Raw genomic sequence first — 21419 nt, 5'->3', positions numbered from 1 at the left:
TAACCCCGGCCAGCGGTAAGCAGCAGGTGGCAGCCGCTGGGGAAAACGGGCTGGGGAGGACGGGCTGGCCGGTCAGAGGGTTGGGACGTACCTGCACCTGAGCAGGCGGGCCCAGCTCCGGGCCGGGAGGAGGCTGGATGTTCAGCCGTGGCGGGAGCGGGTGGGCCGGTCTCCGTGGCGACTGCGGCAGGCGGGGGGCGTGCTGCTCCCTCGGGGGCTCGGAGGAGAAGGATTCGGTGGTGCTGCTGCTCCCCTCGTCTGCAGCATGGGGGGAAGGGGTGGGGGAGGATGGGGCTGAGCACTGGTGGCTAAAGCAAAGGGACCCTGACAAAATCTCACCAACACACTCAAGGGTTTGTTTCAGCAGTAAGAACCAAACAGGACCACTACCAGCAAGGGGGGGGGGGGGCAACCGGGTACATTTGCCCTAGCCCTGGAGGAGTGCAGGGGCCCCAATGGTCTGTGAGCTTGTGGTAAATATTATTGCCCCGCCTGGGAATTTCACCCGGCAGCTCCATACTTTGGGCCTCTAAACTGCACAGTTCCAGCTAACGGACGGCTGGGACTCTTACAACTGGGCAACAGGGAGTCGGCGGGCCTCTGGCCGGAGTCGGGGGCTCCCAGGCTCTCCTCGTTCTCCGTTCCCGGGTCCGTGGCCTCAGCTCCCTGGAGAGAGGGAGAGGGAGAGGGAGAGAGGGAGAGAGGGAGAGAGGGAGAGAGAGAGAGAGAGAGAGAGAGAGAGATTAACTGTGACAGCACTAAAAAAAAGACAAGACGAGGGCCGCACGTTTGGGCTTCCCCGCGGAAGCAGCACGCGTGAACCGCTTCGGAGGAATGGAGTGGGCCGGCGCCCTGTGGAACCCGAGTCAGACACTGCCACGGCACAAGGATGCCGCTGCTTTGCTCACAGGCCTGTGGCGCTAGACAATAATGACAGGGTGCCCATTGTTTTCAGAGCCTGGTGTTTTCCCAAGACACTTTCCAGAAAAGTTTGTGTGATCAGCATCTGTATTATAATAGAGGGGGAAACTGCAATAGGAGGGTGGAGGGGGGTGAGAGATTGCGATTGCCGACTGGGGCGTCTGTGGTTTTGGCATACAGTGTCACACTAAAAAGATTTTCCAGGACAAATAATTCAGACCTGCCAACCTCAGGAAAATATTTTGAGTACCACAATAGTCAGTGTAACGCTTAGTTCGCATGCTTTCGCACCACTTCGCTTTGCATGCATGCACACACACACACACGCCTTTTTTCATAATTCTAGTTTTGACTGTTGAAGTGGTCAGGCAAAATTGTATAATTTGACCTGATTCTAAAATATCACTTGCACTGCACTGGGCTATATTATGATATACTTGCAAGTCAAAAGTTTGAGTATGCCTGCTTAAAACAATTTTTTCATGATTAATATTTCATTATATGATGTGTGTGCTTATACAAACTGATAACCATCAGTTAAGTGAATTGCATTCAATTATTTAATAAAAATGGAAATAATTTTTTTTGTATATTGTAACATATGTTTGTAACATATTTTAAAGTATTTACAGAAACTTATGTTGCAATGTAAAAAAAAATTTTTTTTTAAATGTTGCGATGTAAAACACTGTCAATTATGAATAAAAGAAAAAAGTTTCTGTTCATGATTTCCATTTTTATTTAATAATTAAATTATTGAATCAGCTTATATAGGCACACATCATATAGGCCTAATGAAAAAAAAGTATTCAATTGAAAAATTACCTAGGAATGTAGGCCTTTGTAACTAGAGGTTTAGCTAAATTATTACCTGAAGCTCCTTAGTGGCTAATGTCAAAATCATAACTGCACAATGTGCAAAACGGACGTTTTGAGGGCACGGCCATTGCTCCTGATATTTTGCGAGGAATTTTTGGGGGGCATGGACTCGCTTCTTTTTAGTAGGTCTGCTGCTCTCTGTCTCTCCTTGTTAGTATCCTCGTCATCTGACGTCATGATTATTTTCTAACTGCAAGGCTGGTCGGGTGACTGGCTGCAATAATAGGAATTAGTTGCTACGTTAGCAGTCTATAGTCAAACACATTTGCAATGGTCACTTTGCTCCAACAGAGCGTGCGCGATTCAAAGTTTGAGTCTCCGTAGCGTTTGAGTTACGTCAGCTAAATTACTCCATCAGTTATTCGCATGTCTCCTAACCAGAGACTTGGCCTTGCCATTGCGGCTCCGGCTACGGTCCGCCTGTGCTAAGTCTGAAAATGCAGGCATCCCATTTCGTGGTGATTTCATTATGGCGTGTGCTATTTACAGCTGCACTAGACGACCATAAAATAATCCTCCTCTTAAGTTTTTCGGTAGCCGAGTCATTTTTACTATTTCCTTTAGCCTACTTAACCAAATAATTAGTTGGCAGAAAGCGTAATCAGCTTGCTATATTTGGTAGTCCAGTAGTAGCCTATGCTAAAACAGTTCGCAACTTCGGCTACCAAGCCATTTGACTAGCTAGCTAACCTTAACCGGCAAACATTCAATCTGTCAGACGTGTTTGGCGGCTTGTCAGTCGTGTACATTCCGTAAATGTCTACCTGGGCCATGCTTCAAGCATGTGACAAAGCTACTATAATCCCGATTTTGGGATAAACACTTTTTCAGTTTCACGAAGCGAATTAAGAGTCTCAAGGTTCATTTGCTGAAATCACACACACAGAATTTAACGAAATTAACCATCTTGGCATTTAGAAAGGAATATGTTTTTAGCATTTAAGAGACCGACAAGCTAGGCATTTAAGACAGTGGTTCTCAGAATCGGTTCTGGGGGCTCCTTGCGTATATTGGCTTTTCTCCATTGGTTTTGATGATTTACAAGAAAAAAACGATAGCCTAATAATAATTAGAAATTCAACGTAGGCTACATTATTTTTGTCTTCATGCACCAGGTGGAAAACTTGCTGTACAAAGTGCGTTGTCATATTTACACGCCTGCAGATCAGTTATTAAAATACTTGGTAGATTTGTTAATAACCGCTGACAGTGTTAATTTTTATTCGGTAGAAAGTGATTTGCGAACGATCGGTCAGCTAGCGTCACCCAGCAAGTGAACACCACAAACGGCGATGGAGTAGCTAGTAGTAGCAGTTACTGGCTCATTAACTGACTGGCGAAAACCTACGACGATAACTTGCTCGGTTAACAGCAGATCTACCAGACAGTTATACGAAAATTAGCCTAGTCAAATCACCAGTAGCCTACACATCTCCGATTGATTGACCATCAGTGTAGTCAATGTTCTTCCCCTGTGGTTCATATTGCTAATGCGTGAGCTAACCACGGATAGCCTACCTAGCTCACTGGCAAGCTGATATGCTAGTTAAGCATATTCGTTTTGCTGAGAAACATGAATTGAAGATAACTGAACATAGCCTAATTGTATTTTTAATGTCATACATATAACGTGATTACATGACAGTACAGTCACGGATGGAAATTAAACTCCGTAAGCATCTGATAATATATTTTAAAACATAACGGCACAGTCAGCTAGCCTCGTTCAGGTTGATGGGCTTTTCCGCACCGGACTGTCAATCAAATTGTAAAAATCACAGAGCGGCTTTTAAACTCTGTGGTTTTGGCTCCAACTCCAAAATGGCCGCGCCCGCCATTGAGCTTCAAAACGTATTTTCGGAGACCCACGGAGAGTCAATGGGTGACGTCACAGTAGCTTTGTCCATATTTTTTACAGTCTCTGGCCAAGACGCGCCACCGCCCACCCCAGTGACCATAGACTGTGGCCCCTACTGTAGCATAGTCCTCCGAAATAATCCGGAAGTGACGCAAGCTGTACCTCATTGGTCCAGAACAAATATTGGCCCTGTGCCCAAATGATGCAATAAATCATAAAATAGACCCATGGACAGTCATAAGACGAATAAAATACACCTATTATGACTATTTGTTCTTGTGAGAAAAAATTAGTGGCTTTGTATTTTTATTGCATTTGTACCGTACACTTACATGGAAACCGGATATATCCTAACGAGGCTAAATCGCATGCGAGCTACTGCTACGGCTAACTATATAGCCTACACAAATTTATCTCATTACGATATACCCCTTGAAATGCATCATCTCGTAAAGTTACCGGACATGTTTTAAACGCTTTTATATGTTAACATTACGGTCACATTTTTGTGCTTGATTATTACTCCCCACTTCCCATTTTACCACAGCAATGCAGCGTTACGCCTCGGTGGATAATAAAGTACCGCTGCGTATCAGTGGATGTTGAGTGGGTCGGGGAGGGGTTACAGAACCAGAAGCACAAGGTCGTAGCATCCGGTTCAATCCGAAGGATGTAGTTTAAATACCGAACAAATGTACGGTATTGTTTTGTATTAATTGATTGTTTTCCGTAATTAAATTACAATAATATATATATATATTTTTTGCGTAGTTTCAGCTGGCGTTTCGTACTTGCGGATTTTGATCAAGAATTGCGTAGTTGGCAGGTCTGATAATTGTTTGGCAGGACATTTAGGCAATTTTCCTATGTTCCGCGACTTTTCCGTGACTGGAAAACAGCATGAGGAAGTTCCGGGCTGGGGAACCCTGGGAACCCACCTCCGTGTCCTCCCCCTCGTACGGTTCGTTGCAGTCCCCGCTCCCGCTCCCCTCGTTGCTCTCCTCCCCCTCGTCGCCCATCCCGACGTCGTCGTCGTCTTCGTCGTCATCCTCCTCCTCGTCTTCCTCCTCGTCCTCGTCCTCCTCATACTCCTGTAGGAAACATGTTCATCACTTTAATGTACCATCGGGAGGCAATTAAGTCTCTACTGGAATCCTTGTTACTTGAAGAAGTATTGATCTGATGAATCATTAAGTTCTGTCAGGAACTACGTAAACATATTGCGAGGCACACCTGGTCCCCGTCCTCCTCTTCCTCCTCCTCCTCCTCCTCCTCCTCGCTCTCGGTGTCCGTTCCTATGACGATGACGTCCTCCTCCGTGGGCATGGCCTCCAAGGGGGTATATGTGATTAGAGTCATGGTCGGCTCCATAGGCGGCAACACGTGCTCCTCACCGACCTCCTCCAGCGCGGGGTACTCCTCCTCCACAGACGCCTGCATGTGCATGGACAAACAGCCGTGTGTACGGACAGAGAGACACAGAGACAAACAGGGAGACAGATACAGAGAGACTGATACAGAGACATACAGAGAGACAGACACAGACAAAAACAGATGGAGAAAGACAGACAAAAAGAGACATATACAGACAGAAGACAGAGGCACACAGATGCAGAGACAGACGGATACAAAGAGAGACAAAGACTGACACGGACACAGATACCGAGACACAGAGGCGAAGACCTACTCCTCCCCCCTGCAAAAGCTCTACAGAGCAGGGCTCACCTGGCCAGCATCTGGGGCCTCCTGGATCTCGCCAGGAATCTCCACTTCTGCCTCAGCGCTGTCCTCCACCACAACTTCCTCCTGAAAGGAAAGGTGCAAGGCTCAGATGGACGCTTGATCTGCACCATTAGCATGGGCTAAGCAGAAGCTAGTAAAGTGCTAAAAGTGGAGTAAGGCTATGGTAGAATCACATATCTCAGCAGGCCAGTGGAGGAGTGTCGGGGGGGGGGGGGTAGCAGACAGTCACGGTGCTCACCTCTGGGCCCACCCTCTGGATGATGCGCAGCTTCTTGGGGATGGGGGGCTCGGAGGGGTCCTCCTGCACTGTCTCGGTGTTGTCGGCGGGGCTCTCCTGCTCCTCCTCCCGAGGTCTTTTAGGCACCGAGGTTCCCGGCGTGGCCGAAACTACCAATAAGTTACCGTTAGACCTACACTCGCATGTTCAAATGGCCACAGAACCGCCACCTTCTAAACTATGCTCCACATGCTGCCACACAATGGATGAATTAGGGCGTTAAACACAAGAGTTGCTATTTGGCTCCTGACAGGCCTAGTCAACATTCTGCTACACACCCAGTTTGAAAACATGAACGAAACAGCTAAATCCATACCTGAACCAAAGTCGGCTGTGGATGTGGAGGGCCTTTCCATCTGGGTGCTCGGCACCGCCTCCATCACGCTGGGGGCCGGCTCCTGATTGGCCGGCTCCACAGGGGGCAGGCTCTGCTGGGTGGGCTGGACGAAGGCGGTGGCCTGGGTCTGCTGCTGCTGCCCGGTGAGGAGGGGCTGCGACAGCGTGGTCTGGACGTTGGGGCTGGTGGAGCGCACCGAGCCGCTGGCGCTGCCGAACACGGTCACGTGCTCCACGGGGCCCTCAGAGGCCTGCATGGCTGGGGTCGGAAGGAGGAAGGGCCAACGTTAGCCCCCGGAATAACTTCACATTGGGAAAATAACAGCTCTTAAACTAATACCACAATGTGTGGTCACACTGGCCTAACACAAGGAAGTACACAAACATACACAAGGAGAGTGATAAGAGGAGTAGTATTCATATTTTGCCCATAAGTAATTCCCTCTTCAGTGCCTGACTCCCATGAGGCCTGTTACAAGTGAATGGTCTTGAAGAGGTTGAGCGTCATCTCTGATTCACCTTGCGTCTCCTGCGTCTCCACCTGGGTGGTGGGCATGACGGTGGCTGTGGGCGTGGGCGTGGTGACAGTCATGGGTCGGATGCTGGCCCGGGGGGTGGACTTGTTCCCGGGGATGGCGGGGGGTTTGCTGGGGGTCGCCACCAAAGGGGTGGGCTTTATGTTGGCCGTGGGCGGATCCGAAGTGCTCGCGCTATGACACAGACGGAGCGTTATGGAGTTCGACCAACGGGAAGACATTTCGCTGAAAAAGCAGGAGGGTATTTCACCAAGCAGGATTACCGAGTTGGTTGGAAACCTGCACTGAGTAAAACCCGGAACCCTCCCAAATCTGGAACGTGGACTGAAGTAAGAAGAGCTGTTCTAGGTTTTACTCAGCAAAGTATTCCAGCGAACGCAGTCATGCTGCTTTGTGAAATACCCCCCAGGGCTTCTCTGAGGAGCACACACTGTAGAAGACCGACCTGCCCCTGTCTGCTGCCGGAGTGGTCTTCAGGGAGATCTGCCTCTGCTCTGGTGGTCTCTGCTGGTCTCCCTGAACCTGTGGGACCATCAACAGGGGTCATGTGTGCCAAATGTAATACCGCCATGTGCACAGCCCTGCCCTGGCCAACCCCGCCCAGCCCTGGTATGGTACCTTGCTAGGCCCCTGCTCCGGGTCACGCCCGGCCCCACCCAGTCCCAGTACCTTGCTGGGTCCCTGCTCCGGGGGCTCGTCCCGCTGCTCGCTGTGCCTCTCCTGCTGCTCCCGGAGGTCGCGCAGCTCGCGCTCCTGCCGGCAGATACGGCCCTCGTACTGCGACTTGAGCGCGCTCATGCGCACCTCCAGCTCCTCCCTCTGCTGCTTCAGCTCCTCGTTCTCCTTCGACAGCTGGTCCTTCGCACCTTCACATGCGCACGGTGGTGAGGCACGGGTTAGGACTCACCAACCCGGCCAACATTGGTCAACCCAACCGTGTTGAGTGCCGCGTCACTCACCCACGAGCTGGCTGATCTTCTGCTTGGCACCCAGGAAGGCCTTCTTGGTCTTCTCCTCCTTCTCGGTCATCTGCTGGCGGAGCTGCTCCTCCTGCCCGGACTTCTCCTGCAGCTCCTGCCTGAGGCGCGAGAGCTCGGGCTGCAGCCTGTTCAGCTGCTCCTGGAAGCTCCTCGCCTCGGCCTCGCGCTCGCCCACCGCCTGAGCAAACGCACCGTTAGCCTGCCGTCAGGCGGAAAATGCGCCGTGGACGCACGCACGTCAAAATCACCTGTTATCACACACTCTGTTCTGTTTCCACAATAAAATCGGGAGTGGCAATGGAGTAGATGCATGTGGTGGGATGTCAGGAAGACAGAACATAGAGCAAGCTTTCCAATAAGCAGAACCACCATGCCTGTAAATGTCTGAAAAGTGTGCAAATGTGTCAAATACCATAAATGACACCGCTTGGTTACTTAGCTAATATCCGAGTGCCAAATGTAGTTAGGTCAGTCACACAGTTCTATTGTCTGCTATTTTCTATAAAAATTGAAAATCAGAGAAAGTTGGTGAAGACGCTCATCAACAACCCCAGGACTCCACTCGCTCAAAATTACTTACCTGTACATGAGCGACATTAAGTATTTATTTATAATGACAAATCAAATAAATAAATCTAGGTGAGGCATTCAAATACACAGAAGATTTCAGGCTGTGAGGTGAACACACAACTGCTCTGAGGAATATCACCTTCTGCACACTCTCCACCTGGGCCTCCAGGTCTCTGGTCTTGGCCTCTGATTGGCTGAGACTGTCCTTCAGGGCCTGGATCTCCTGGACTGAAGCCTGCTGCGCTTCCTGCTCCTGTGTTGGCTTGGCAGCAGCTTCAGCCACCAGCTGTGAAAGGTATAGTCAGAGCAGCGATTCACACCCGTCCTTCAGAGCCAGAATGGATCCAGAATGGAGCCGTTTCCCCCTGGGGAAGACTGAGGCAGGTCAAACCCTCACCTTGTCGTGCTGCACTTTGAGCTCTTCGTACTGCGTTTTGTACCGGCGGCCGATCTTCTTGACCTGCGTGATGGTCTTGACCTTCTCCTGGATGTCCAACAACATGGCCTCAAGGTCCTTTTTCAGTTTGTCCCTCTCGGTGGTCACCTTGCCCAGGTTCTCTCGCAGGTTGTGAACCTGGCTCTGCAAGGTGGTGTTGGAAGCGGTGCTCCTGTTTGGTACATGGGGGGAAGGGGGGTAATGAGGTCAGGCAGGAGAGATGGAGACGGACACTCCCCCGCAGGCGCCTCATGGGGCGGGTACTGACCGGGCGATGTCCGCCTTCAGTCTGGCCATCTCCTCGGTGAGCTGCTGGATGCGCTTCAGGTGGGCCTCCTTCTCAGAGTGCAGCTTCTTGTACTCCTCCGGGTCCGTGTCCTTCTGCTGGCTCACCAGGTTCTGTAAAGATGCACAGCGAACTCTGCCTTTACCCTGACCCGTAACAATGAGCAAAACCCGCAGATTAAAGGAAAATAATAAAAATACATAAACCGGTCTGACCTGCGTCCTGGTCTTCCAGCGCTTGATGTCCTCCTCCAGGAGCTTCTTCTCGGCCTGCAGCATCCCGCTCTTCTCGCTCAGCTCCCTGTTGGACTCCTGCAGGGGCATGACGTCTGCCTCCAGCTTACACACCTGGGAGCCAGGCAACATCAGTCAGGAAACATCACTCTCAGCGGCTTCTAAATCAGGCTCACAAATAGCATCGTCTACTTCCGATCACTTCAAGAGCTTCACACGTCAGGGTGCAACATCTGAACCTGCTAAACTCCTAAGAGTATTAAAAATGCAGACCACAACCAATTTTCCAGCCTAAAGAGTAATATTCTTACCTAGCAAGATTTGGCTGTATTTAATATGACATTCTCTGCTTTAAGAAATCTTATCAAGTAGATGTTTCTTTCTACACTTGCTGATAACTTGGCTTATTTTAATGCTAATTTATTCTCATTTTTAAAATGGCCTTTTCCACAGTGTGCAGGCACACTCCCAGTGCTTGCCTTAGCCTGTGTCTGCTGCAGCTCCTTCTCCAGCCTCTCCCTCTCCTCCCGCAGCATCTTGTTGGTCTCCATCAGCACGTTCATGGTCTCAGTCTTCTTCATCAGCTCGTCGTGCTGAGCCAGGGTCTTGGCGGTCACCTGCAACGTTCACGGTCTCGTGAGGACGTGAGAACTTACGCACCAAACTCTAACGAAGGAAGGCGGTTACGGGGGGCGGTGCCTCCCATGAAAGGATGCGATGCGAGGGCGGGGTAATTCCAGCGCTCATTGTACTTTGTATTACCGTCCTAATGTTGTAGCTTGTACTGCCCCCTAGTCTGACTTAGCATAGGTTAGGTAAGAATAATGTGTGGACAGGACTTTGTGTTCTTGGCTATGAATAACTCTACAAAATGAGTACTGTACCTTATCACACCTGTGTATGGTAGTTGTTCCAATGACCTTGATAGGCACTTTTGTACGTTGCTTTGAATAAAAGAGTCTACTAGATAAATGTAATGTATTGTAAATGGGTGAAGCTGGCCCACCTGCAGTCTCTCCCGCTCGGCGTTCAGGCTGTCCTGCAGCTCCCTCAGCTGCCTCTCCAGGTGCTCCGCCCTCTGCCTGTGGCGCAGGCTCTCCACCTGGGCCACCTCGAACCTGGTCTCCGCGATCTCCTTCTCCCGCCGCACGAACCTGCCGAGTGACGCGCGCGCGGGCGTGAGAGACGAGCGACTGAAGGAGCCGGCGTCAGAGCTGATGACCTCACGCGGGTGACCCAGTCGGTGAATTATAGACACAGAGTGAAAGGGTGAGTGTGTAAAATAAGTGTGTGGGTTGTCCACCAAGGAGCTTGTGAATGTCGAGTGAGAAAGTGTGAATGGTTGGTGAGACAGCACTTTGGCCTGTGAACGGGGTCGAGGAACTAATCTTGTGAACGGGGGCAAGGAAGTAACAGTGTGAACGGAGGCGAGACTGCTCTTTGGCGTGTGGACAGGGGGCGAGACTGCGCACGTCGGCGTTACCTGAGGATCTCCAGGAGCTGCTCCTGGGACTTGCCTTCCTCGGTCAGGGAGATGTTGAGGGGGCCCTCCTGGGCGGCCTGCTGAAGGGACGCCACCATCTTGTTGCTCATGCTCTCGATCTGCTCGTGCAGGAGGCCGTTCTGCTGCTGCAGGTCCTCAGCGCGAGACAGCAGCTTGGACGTCTCCTCCTGAGGGCAGGAGAAACCCAAAGAGCAGACGTTGGTTGTCTGGTGGGAAAGGGCTAAATAAGGGGCAGAGGTGAGAGGGGAGCTCGGAGCTCCTAGAGGAGGCTACCTTCAGCATCCTCTCCTGCTCCTCCCAGGAGACGCGGGCCTCCAGCAGCTGCGCGCTGGCCCTCTGAGCCCGCTCCTCCAGCTGCTCCCTCATCTGGGACGCCTGCTGCGCTTGCTTCTTGGCGGCCTGGAGGGCCTCCACGTCGGCGGCGTGCAGCATCAGCTCCCGCTCGTACTTCTGCTGGGCCTCTGCGGCCAGCTTGGCCTGCAATGGGTCGCCACGACAACCATCACCACGGCGTCACTCACACGTACAGGAACAGAAGGACACAGGGCTTATAACAGGGAGGGCACAGGGGCTGAGGGGAGTGAGTTGACATACCTGCTGCTGGCTGTCCTGGATAGCCTGCTGCTCTTGGCTGGTAGCCACTGTGGCCCTCTGCAGAGCCTCTTGGAGCTCGGCCTGCAAGGCACTCAGGCTCTTCTTCAGCTCGCTCACCTGAAGGGGGGGGGAGGGGGGGGGCAGGGGGGTGAATGATGCGCCATGGCTCAGAGACTGAGACAGAAAGACTTGGTCTTGCCTTATGGAGGCCTGTTACATTAGGCGTAATACCACAGACTCTCTGTTGTAATCAGATGGCCATCTCCTGAGTAGCTTCCTTCCTTCACTTCTTAAGTAAATATAGGAGACTCTGGTTGGTATATTTCAGTTTATGAAATTCCTGAAGGCAAACCTGTATGACCTCTAACTCACCATTTGGCCAATTTTGGGCCCAAGGAAACTTCAAAAGGCTAGGCCAGAGTGGCCTAGAGATACGAACTAGGGTGGGAGTGGGTAGTCATTAGAGGTGTGTATGTGTGCGTATGCATAGGTGTGGTGAATATGTGCGAATGTTTGTGTGAGCTTATTAATAGGGAAATCCTCAAGCTCACACTGGGTATGGAACCACACTCACTGGATTTTCGATACCCTAAAACTGGTTAATACACGATGTGCATTATGCAGGGAATTCTGGGTCAGGCCAGACCAGCTTCTCTATGCAACACGTCCATGTCTGTGACACCCATTACAGGTTGCTGGACCTACATCTTTAGATTAGACGGTGATTACTTGTAAATAAATCTCTTAATTTTAATCTGCTAGATTCTGAAAATGAATATTTTACTTCATCCTCACTTCCCCGACAGGCCTTATAATAAAACAGCAGGGTTGGTCATAAAAGTCTAGGGCAATGTTTCCACCAACACTGTCAAAGCTGGTACATACACTGCTAGGGGCTCAATATTTTGATGTAACTAGACGGGTGAGCTGAAACCCAGAACAACAAATTCCATTTTGCTGAAGTTGCACGCTGAGCTTTTGGCCTCGAGGGCTAAGCTGAGGACTCTGATGCACCTGGCGTGTTCTGGTGTTTAGCCGTGGCGGTACGCCGCAGTACCTGCTGCTCCAGGTTGGCGACGGCTTTGCGTTTCTCCTCCAGCAGGCCCTGCTTCTCCTTCTCCGAGTCCAGAAGCTTCTTCTCCAGCTCCCTGTGGTACTCCTGGGCCTCCTTCAGACGGCTCTCGATGGTGGAGCGGGCCTGCTCGGTCACCTTTCAGAGAGAGAGAGAGAGAGAGAGAGGACACAGAGGCAGCATGACAATCCACTTCTAGCTTATATGATGGGGGGCATTGGATGTGTCCGTAGGAACCTGCAAAAGGCCCAAAAGGAATGGGAGGCCTCACCTGCTTCTCCTTGCTCAGGGACTCCTCCAGACTGAGCACCATGGCCCTGTACTGCTCCACGTTGGTGGAAGAGGTCTTCAGGCGCTCCTTCATGTCCCCGGACTGCTCCTCGGCCTGCCGCAGACGGGTGCGGATCTCCTCGATGTCCTGGTCCGACCCACGCAGCCCTGGCGGCCCAAGAGAACAGTGGTCAAAGACGCAGACGTGGGTACGTCTGGTGGGGTTCCCGTGTTACCGCGAAAACAGCTACGGTAAAATGTTGTGAACGTAGAAAGTCCAAAACCACAAGCCTAAGTATGCCATTTAATTGGCATTCCTGTCCAAAATACACACCCTGTTTACAGTTACAATGCTGCATGGGTTGACCTACATTAATATATGGAAAGTTTGAGAATTTCCCACTATTAAAAAAGCAACACAGTTAAAAAAAGAAACCCAGCACAGTGAAATAATATGCACCATTATTATGAAACTTGATACCAAATTAAACAAACAGTACAGCACATCAAAACTAACACTTCCACAAATAAAAACATCCTTACAAAGTCACGTACCCAAATGATTCCCCCGGACCCTAAATACTCCTACCTCTGAGAGCTGCCCCTGGAGAGGACGCGGGGGTCAGCTGGTCCTCTGCGCTGCTGAGCTGCTGACGCAGGGTGCTGACCTCCTGCTGGGCGGCCTTCAGCAGATCTTTGGTCTTCTGGTGCAAGGCATTCTGGGCCTCCAGCTGCTTCTTAGCATCCATCAGCTGCAACTGTAAGAACAGCACGGGATGAGAGAGGGGTTATGGGAAAAGCAGTTTTCCCACTACGTGCCCTGGGTGAAACGAGCGAGCGGACAGAGGGGAGGGCGTGCGCTTACATCCTGGTTGCGTCCCAGAAGGTGCCTCTGCTCCACCTCGAGCTCCAGCTTCTTCTGCAGCTGGCTGATCTCCCGCTCCTGCTTCTCGATCTGATTGTTGAGCCGCTGTCTGGTCTCTGTCTCCGAGCGCTCCAGAGTCACCTTTCACAGGAAGGGGGGAGGGAAATGGCAAACTTCAGGGTCCAAGGAACCAACTTGGAGTTTAAAACGCAAAAGGTCTATGGGGCCCGGGTGCTTGCGTTCCGCTCACAGGTACCTGTATGGACTGGAGGTTGGTGAGCAGCATGTTCTGGCCACGCCGCTCGGCCAGGATGGAGTCCTTCTCCTGGCTCAGCCTGGATTCCACCATCTTCAGCATGTCTCGCTCCTTCCTCAGGTTCTCACTGCGTGCCTGAGGGGAGAGCAAAGTGCGGGGTGTTCAGCTTGGGCCTTTCAGAAACATGGTAAATAAAAACATTTCTCAGAGCACACACACACACACACACACACACTCAGAAACACATTCACAATGCAGAAAAGTCTGCCTTAAGTGTGTTCGTCAGAGCCGGGTGCTGGTATAACCACTCGATGACAGGGGTGTCCAAACTTATCCAAAAAGGGACAGAGTGGGTGCAGGTTGTTACTATAGCCCAGCACTAAGACAAGGTCTACTTAAGACTAGGTCTACTTAACAAGGTCTTGCCTAAAGACAGTGATTAGTTAATTAGCTGAATCTCGTGTCGTAGTGCTGGGCTACAACAAACAACCTGCACCAACACCAGCCCTTTTCGGATAAGATTGGACACCCCTGACCTACACTGTCATTTAAGGCCACAACCATGCCTTTGCCACAGAATTCAAGCTTAAAGTATTTAAGGCATTTTACTTGTACAGTATTGCTACTTATGTGTCTATGGTTATTAATCCCCCAGTCCACAATCACTTCCGCCATCCCCCTGTCCACAATCGGTTCATTCCCAAACACTCTTATAGTCTTGTAATGAGAATTAATTTTATTTTTTCCCTCGCAAGTTTAAAATATTAACTTGTTTTAAGTGACTTTTTGCTTGTCAAGAGAAACAGTCAAACCCTGTTGACAAATCTTGAAATGAACCAAAGTGTCTCACTTTATTGGCAATTTTTTTGTCTTATTCAGCAAAATAAGTTATATAAATAAGATTTTAAGTCAAAATAAACAAAATAAAGACAAAAATTCTTTAGATAGACTTTTTGTTTTTTGCAGTGCATTCGTGAGTACACACAAGCACAAGGTGCATAGTCTTACTCCTCAACTGATTCCAAGCACACGTGTACACACATGCACACACCAACACAAGCGCATGCACACACGCACCCACAAATGCGCACACACGCACCCACAAATGCGCACACACGCACCCACAAATGCACACACACGCGCACCTCAGCCATGGCCAGCCGCTCATTGGCCGCACGTAGGTCTTGGGTGATGGTATGGATGGTTTCTTCCTGTTTCTGCGAGGTGGCCGTCGTCTTCTGGCTCTTTTCCCGAAGCGATGCTATATCACGCCGGTACCCTTCCACATTGTCCTGAAGCATTTCATACCTGAAACAGGCACACAGGAAATGAGCCGCCCAAACAGGAAATGAACCACAACCCCCTGAGATAAAGATGTCTGACCCGGCCTAAGGTCTTTCAAAGAGGCAGAGTCTAATTTACAAAGACCTTGCAGGATAAAAAAATACATCCAGTATAATAAATGCATAAATGAGACAAAAAGTCCTCATTGTACATTTTTCTCAGCTCTGAGCGTGGCCTGCTTCACGTTTAAGTCCAATGTAACATGCAGTCGGCTCACCGCTTAGAGGCGAATTCCAGCTGTGTGGATATCTTGACGTTTTGAGAGCGGAGTTCAGAGATCTGCTCCTGCAGCTTCTCGTTTTGCTCACTGAGCATCTTGTCATTCTCAGCCTTCTCTTTCTTGTACGTCGTGAACACCTCTTGAAGCTAAGGCATTAAATCATTGCATTAGCCAACAAAACTAAAATGATTACTTTTCTTTTTAAACAAACAAATATATAAATCCAGAAAGGCCACTCACCACTGAAACAGCTAAGAAATATATTAAAATGTGTCAAAGCAAAACAAAGCATCACTACACGGTAGGACAGGAGAAATCCATACTAGGAAAAATATCATCTGAAATTGAATACTGCCCTCTAGTGGCTAGCACTTCCAAGAGCCCCCGTACATCGTCGCTCTCGGAGCTGAGCTGACCTGCTTGAGAGCGGCCTTGGCCTCGGCGGCCTCCGTGGACTCCACCGCGGTGACCTGCACGGGCGTGGCCGTAGTGGGGGTGACCGCGGGGGAGCGGCGGGGGGTGGAGGTCAGGGAGAACTCCTCCGGTGCCGCTCCTGGGAACAACCAACCGCATGAGCACCTTTCTCCCATTTCAATCCTGGCTTCATATTACAGCTTCAGCTGAAGTCAGCAGGCTGCATCACATCATTGCCAATCATCCATTTGATACAATTCAGTCATTCTCTTGCTCTTGAAAAATGAAAAGAAGAAAGCCAACAAGATTGGCTCTCCATTCAGGAACTGAAAGGAGGAAGAGATTGCCCTAAGTGACTGATTTAACAGGCTGCCCCTGAGGGAGAGGCACAGAGGGGCCAGGGCTCACCTTGCGTTGGGAAGCTGACCCCCGTGGTCTGAGCCAGCAGGATGCGATACATGTCCCTCTGTCGCACGATGGACTCGGTCAGCTGCATCTGGTGGCTGCGCTGCTCGCGCAGCTGCTCCAGCTCGCTCTGGACCTTGTCCAGACTCAGCTCCAGCTCCGATCTCCTGCAGAACGGAAAAACTCTGCGTCACTGCCCCCCATCAGACATGTTCACCAAAGCCTGCATTGCATACTCAGTTCTCTGCAGCATTTGGTACATTCAAGAGCAACAAAGCAGGCTCATTCACTCCTGTTTGAAAGGCCACTGCTGTTCACCATAACCTTCATTGACTTGATTGTTTACAATCTCCACAAGCTTTGACAAAGTTTCTCAGTGAAGCTAATGGATTCAAAGTCCTGGTCTTGGCATTTAAGAATGGAAAGTTGTGGATAAAACCAAAAAACCCCAGCTGCGGGTCCAAATCCAGACTGCCTGGTACCTTGAAGACGTGGCTTCCATTTCCTCCTTCTCCTGAGCCTCCCCCAGCTCTCTCAAGGCCACCAGGAGGCGCTGGTTCTGCTGCTGCAGCTCCTCCACGCTGCGGAAGGTGACCAGGCGCTGGGAGATGACCTCGGAGGTGCTGGTGATGTCAGCGGAGCTCACCTCCTCCTCGTCTCGGATCACGTGGTTCCCACGGGCCTCCTCCAGCTCAATCAGCAGAACCCGGACCTGCAAGGAGACGTGGGCATCATTTCCAGCCGTGATAAAAAACCTAACAGGGTTTTGTTTCTTTGTTTTTCCTTTTTCCTATAAAAACAGGGAAGTTTTTTTTTGGCTAACCTGTTGGGACAGGTCACCGAGCTGCAGCTCAAACCTCTGGTTGTCCCGGTCCAGCACGGCGGCGCGCTGGTTGGCTTCGTCAGACTCTTTCTGCAGGCGACCGATTTCCTGTAATCACAGCCGGTTTTAACTCACTGCTCAATGACCCAGCAAACGCAGAGCACACCACGCACGCCCTCCCACCTTCATGGCCTGCTCCAGCTTGGCGGAGAGGCTGGCGACGGACTTCTGCACGCGCTCAAACTCGTCCCGCTGCCGCTTCAGAAGGGGGGCCTTGGCCTCCACCTCCTGCACGATCTCGTCCAGGTACTTGTTCACCCGCTTATTCTCCATTTTCTCCATCTGCAGCTGATCCTGCGCCTCCACATATGCGTTGTACAGCTGAACGCAGAGGGGGAGGGGTGTCAGTTTTGGGGCATCAGGCTTATATAACTGGTTCCACCCACAAACATACCAGACAGAGCCAGAAAGAGATGACTTCATGACTTAATTTCTTCATTTCTTACCTCTGTTAGTTTCATGCCAGGCTTCACGATCTTTGCCACAGCGGCTGCAGTCGGGGACATTGTGGTCAGCTGCTCTTCGTTCAGTACATCTATGCCTGAAAAATGTCAAATAATCAATGATTAATTCAGCCAAGTAAATACTTATGCTGAGCTACAGACTGCTAATCATTCCAGTAGAGTCAACCAATACTTCAGCATTAAATACTAGACTACTGGATTTTAGGTAGTAACAAACTAGAGGATACATTTTGCATAACAGCCATTTGAATTCTGAACTACAAACACTAAAGGTGTGCAAGTTTTCCTGGATGACAATGTATGCCTAGGACTTGTAGAAATTCCTGACTTCTTTAATTGGTAGTCTCCTCCTTATGCCAGAGGGCCAATAAATAAGGCCCATCACCAATGGAAAAGTATTGGGTATTGTGCTTTGCAAAAATAGACTAAGTAGACAAAAACAGACTTCGTATAGATGCCTTAGTGCATCCATGTTTCACTTTTGTTGACATTTCCCTTTAACAGTCGAAACATTGTGCTGCCAAGCTTTTTCTAATCAATCTATACCATCTAATTAGGGGTAGCCGGTCACATTCATAGATAAAATGTGTGGCAAGAAGAAACCAATAAAGAAGGTGTCACCTCTGCACTTAGAATCAGAGAGCAACTCATTGGCATTGTCCAGCTCCTTCTCCAAGTTATGGATCTTGTCATTCAGCTCTGCTTCAATCTTATCCTTGGATTCCTTCATTTCCAACAACCTTTCTTCAGTGGCCTTGTTGGCTGCAGGGGGTATAATGACAATAAGTACTATGACAAATGAAAAAGCAGCAATAGCCCTTCCATCAAGACAAAGTCATCAGGCTATTTTGGCTTTTTTAATGCCCATAACTGCAATTTAGAGGGTGGATTGGAGGTAGGACCACAAGGCATGGCCATATTATAATTATTCCGATGACGTGACAAGCAAGGATATGCCTTTGTGAGAAGTGACCTGGAATTTATTTTCTCTCTCATTCAAAAACAAAAAATGGATGGTCAACAAATTCCAATAGGCTGTCAATCAAGCACTGGTGTAACCATTCAAAACTTCCTGTGCTGAAATTCATAATAATCATCCAAACATACTGCTCATCATCATTATGACTGGTAGTCTGTCTTAATCGGCTCCCTGTCAAACAGAACTCCTTCGCCTTCTGACCAGGCAGCATCAGCCCTTCAGATTTGCCACCATCTGGGGTCCTGCTTGCCCCTGGCACATCACATAAAGACTGGCAAACCCCACCTAGCCCGCTGTCCTTTTAGCAGGATTTGATTTAAAATGCTCCAGCGTGACAAATTATGGAAAATATCTGAATTTCAGCGACAGAAAATATATCCAAATTTATGTTTGTACCCAAGATCTACTTCAACAGCGTTCTTGTACAGAGGCTCACTCACCCTCCCCGGCCTCCTTCAGCAGCTTGTGGAGTTCCTCCACAGCTCGAGCCAGCTCCTCACTCTTTGACTCAGAGTCCTCTGCCGCGCCCTGCAAACATCAGACAAGTAATCTGTATGTAATGCGAATTATGACAGTAGCCATTTTAACTCTTTAAATATCAGCCACCGCTATGGGCCGCATGCATCACACAGCCACATACAGCTAACGTTCTTAAGTTCCCCTTACCTTGTACAAGTTAGACAGCTTCATGTGAGCATTCAGCTCATTGCGGAACTTTTCCTCCATACTGGCCTGTTGCTCCTTCCCCTTAAGAGGACAAAAACTCTTTACAAGACTGGAATTCCTTTTAAGTACAAATTTGCTACAGATTGATTAATTAATAATGAATTACCTCTTTAAGCTTGTTTATCAAATCTTCTGTTTGCTTCTGCAAGTTCTCATTGGATGCCTTCAGGCTGGTTACTTGGTCTTCAAGTCTGACCACCTGCATAAAACAGAACATAATGTAAGGGAAGTAACCTTTGGTTATAGACCGCAAGCATTATTGTTTCTTTTTTTAAATGGTTGAAATCAGCAAGTCCCATGGAGATTACGGTACCTCTTCCTTCTTGTTCTCCAGATTACACTTGAGCTCAAGGATCTCATTGCCCTTTTCTCTGGAGAGGGAAAGCAGCTCCTCGCTTTTGGTCTTCAGCTCGGTGTTAAGCCAAGTGTTCTGGCTCTGGAGAAGATCTTTCTCCTGCTCCATTCTCTTTTCTCTGTACTAAATTTGAATGAGTCAACACAGTCACAAATGAGACACCACAATGCAGTCCCCCATGCCCCTGGACCAGCAGAAAGGAGAATGCTGTATCGCTCACCTTGATGGAAACCTCCGAGGACTGGAGCTCGTCCAGTTTCAGTTGAAGTTCCGTCTTCGCAGCATTGGTCTCAACAAGTTTGTCACTGAGGCGTTTCAAGTCCTCTGTAAGGACCAACAGAGTTGCCCATGCTTCTCAAAAATACTAGACATTGATGTGCCGATATATGCTTAAAACAAACACTTATAATTATTTGCATCAGCTTTCATGGGTCATTAAAAGAGAGTCTGTCCCAGTATAGCAGTGTGTGCATGACAGTGCTACTGCGCATACCGTTAAGATGCTCCACTTCTTGGGACCGCTTCTCAAGCATACGCACAAGTTCCCGTTTTTCTTCCTCAAGCTCATATTTAGCTTTGGAGAGTTGGCTCTATAACAGAAATATTGCCAAGAATAACATTAACAACCTTACTGTTTAAATGCATTAAGCATGTGTGTATCACACATTACATAATTTGCAGCAGGACATTATGACAAAACAGACAAATTACAATATTCACAGGCTCTCACCTGTTGGGAAGAAAAATTCTCTGCCACCACTTCATGTTCTTGGTTCTTTTCTTTCAATGTCTTCAAGTCTTCACCTGCAGAAACAAATATTCATTCAATACTCGCGACTTTTGAACAGGTATGGCGTTTTTCACTGATTCCAACATACAAGCGTCAACTTACTGAGCTTGGCGAACTCCTCTTTGAGTTTGTGGTGCTCCTGTGTTTGTAACACAAACTGGTCCTGACTCTGGGCCAGCCGTTTCTCAACCTCAAAGTACTGTTGCTCTGGAGGTGTTAGATAACGAGTTAGGATCTGAATCATAGAATCCAGTATGACAGAAGAAACGGAAGCAAAACATTTTATGTAGTGGCACTGAGCAACATCGTTGATACATTTTCAACCATACGCAGTCAATTTTCAGTGAGCTAGAGCTAGACCAACGTAGCACTGGAGCTAACCGGCTAGGAAACCTTGCTAGATTAGCTAGCTAACGAAAATGCAACCAAGGACACGACTCATTATGAAAATGAGCCATAATCACATACAAACATCTGGATCTCTACATACAGATTCTTGTTGTTAGACAGCAAAGTTTCACTTTTACCTGCAGAGCTCTAACGCTAGCACTACCTCTTCGTTTGTTTGCGAACAAAACGGAGGCGTAGCTGGCGATTTGACATTTCTTAGGAAACCCATTGGTCACCGTTTAGGCAACTGTGTCACTCTTGGAATTCAACGAAAAGCAACAGATGCAACAGTAGGTGGCTTATTACTAGACACCTTACGGGGTAGACTAAGCTGAAGGCAAAGCCAGCCAGCCAGCATGCCTGTCTGTCGCCAGGTAAATCAGCCATATTCGCTAGCTTAAAACCATTGCAAAGAATACTTAAATTGTGGAGCTAAACACCCATTTGGATTACTAGCTTTACAATACGTTATGTGTTAAATACCTTACGTTAACTAGCACACAACAAAAAATCTGATAGGATGTCGCAGCAGGTTCACAATGCATCTAGCTAACGTCGTAAACTAGGAGCTCTTGTTATGCAGGTTCTCAATTTCATAGCATGTTGATGCCAGTTGAAAAGTGCTCTTAACAGTATAACTTACCGCTATCAACTTTAAATCGCTCTGAATGTGACTTGAGAGAATCTATTTCAGATTGCTGATCAGAGAAAAACTTCTCGAGTTTGTTTTGAACGGCTTTTGGGAGTTTACTTATCTCCGACCGCTCCAATATTTGCTGCATGACAGCCGCCATCTTTAACCCGTCTTTCGGTTCGAACGGGGATAGCGCCAA

The 21419-nt window shown here is 49.0% G+C and overlaps 1 protein-coding gene across 4 annotated transcripts in view; it reads right to left on the bottom strand.

Annotated features, from left to right (window-relative positions):
• The window catches only part of tprb (translocated promoter region b, nuclear basket protein), a 24652-nt gene extending 3233 nt beyond the window's left edge, over positions 1 to 21419 (bottom strand). For 3 of the 4 annotated variants that reach the window (XM_064332132.1, XM_064332135.1, XM_064332133.1), the window contains exons 1-43: positions 21230 to 21419; positions 20299 to 20403; positions 20137 to 20210; positions 19900 to 19996; positions 19627 to 19730; positions 19365 to 19529; positions 19158 to 19250; positions 18992 to 19072; positions 18766 to 18853; positions 17968 to 18108; positions 17329 to 17423; positions 17006 to 17203; positions 16823 to 16930; positions 16482 to 16711; positions 16003 to 16166; positions 15597 to 15733; positions 15178 to 15326; positions 14762 to 14924; positions 13617 to 13751; positions 13361 to 13501; positions 13085 to 13253; positions 12497 to 12663; positions 12211 to 12363; positions 11154 to 11270; positions 10833 to 11036; positions 10539 to 10726; positions 10062 to 10209; positions 9535 to 9672; positions 9038 to 9169; positions 8805 to 8935; positions 8498 to 8708; positions 8240 to 8386; positions 7510 to 7708; positions 7220 to 7416; positions 6996 to 7072; positions 6534 to 6724; positions 5995 to 6273; positions 5640 to 5788; positions 5384 to 5464; positions 4892 to 5092; positions 4597 to 4749; positions 573 to 666; positions 92 to 258 (exon numbers count right to left, since the gene is read on the bottom strand). In XM_064332132.1, coding sequence (XP_064188202.1) covers positions 92 to 258; positions 573 to 666; positions 4597 to 4749; positions 4892 to 5092; positions 5384 to 5464; positions 5640 to 5788; positions 5995 to 6273; positions 6534 to 6724; positions 6996 to 7072; positions 7220 to 7416; positions 7510 to 7708; positions 8240 to 8386; positions 8498 to 8708; positions 8805 to 8935; positions 9038 to 9169; positions 9535 to 9672; positions 10062 to 10209; positions 10539 to 10726; positions 10833 to 11036; positions 11154 to 11270; positions 12211 to 12363; positions 12497 to 12663; positions 13085 to 13253; positions 13361 to 13501; positions 13617 to 13751; positions 14762 to 14924; positions 15178 to 15326; positions 15597 to 15733; positions 16003 to 16166; positions 16482 to 16711; positions 16823 to 16930; positions 17006 to 17203; positions 17329 to 17423; positions 17968 to 18108; positions 18766 to 18853; positions 18992 to 19072; positions 19158 to 19250; positions 19365 to 19529; positions 19627 to 19730; positions 19900 to 19996; positions 20137 to 20210; positions 20299 to 20403; positions 21230 to 21380 — 6312 coding nt within the window. In that variant the 5' untranslated portion in view covers positions 21381 to 21419. Of the gene's footprint in view, positions 1 to 91; positions 259 to 572; positions 667 to 4596; positions 4750 to 4891; positions 5093 to 5383; positions 5465 to 5639; positions 5789 to 5994; positions 6276 to 6533; positions 6725 to 6995; positions 7073 to 7219; positions 7417 to 7509; positions 7709 to 8239; positions 8387 to 8497; positions 8709 to 8804; positions 8936 to 9037; positions 9170 to 9534; positions 9673 to 10061; positions 10210 to 10538; positions 10727 to 10832; positions 11037 to 11153; positions 11271 to 12210; positions 12364 to 12496; positions 12664 to 13084; positions 13254 to 13360; positions 13502 to 13616; positions 13752 to 14761; positions 14925 to 15177; positions 15327 to 15596; positions 15734 to 16002; positions 16167 to 16481; positions 16712 to 16822; positions 16931 to 17005; positions 17204 to 17328; positions 17424 to 17967; positions 18109 to 18765; positions 18854 to 18991; positions 19073 to 19157; positions 19251 to 19364; positions 19530 to 19626; positions 19731 to 19899; positions 19997 to 20136; positions 20211 to 20298; positions 20404 to 21229 lie in introns of all 4 variants that reach the window. The other variant, XM_064332134.1, reaches the window with a different exon arrangement.

Source organism: Anguilla rostrata, chromosome 4, assembly GCF_018555375.3.
Source record: "Anguilla rostrata isolate EN2019 chromosome 4, ASM1855537v3, whole genome shotgun sequence".
Taxonomy (NCBI): domain Eukaryota; kingdom Metazoa; phylum Chordata; class Actinopteri; order Anguilliformes; family Anguillidae; genus Anguilla; species Anguilla rostrata.
This window is presented reverse-complemented; position numbering and strand designations above follow the sequence as displayed.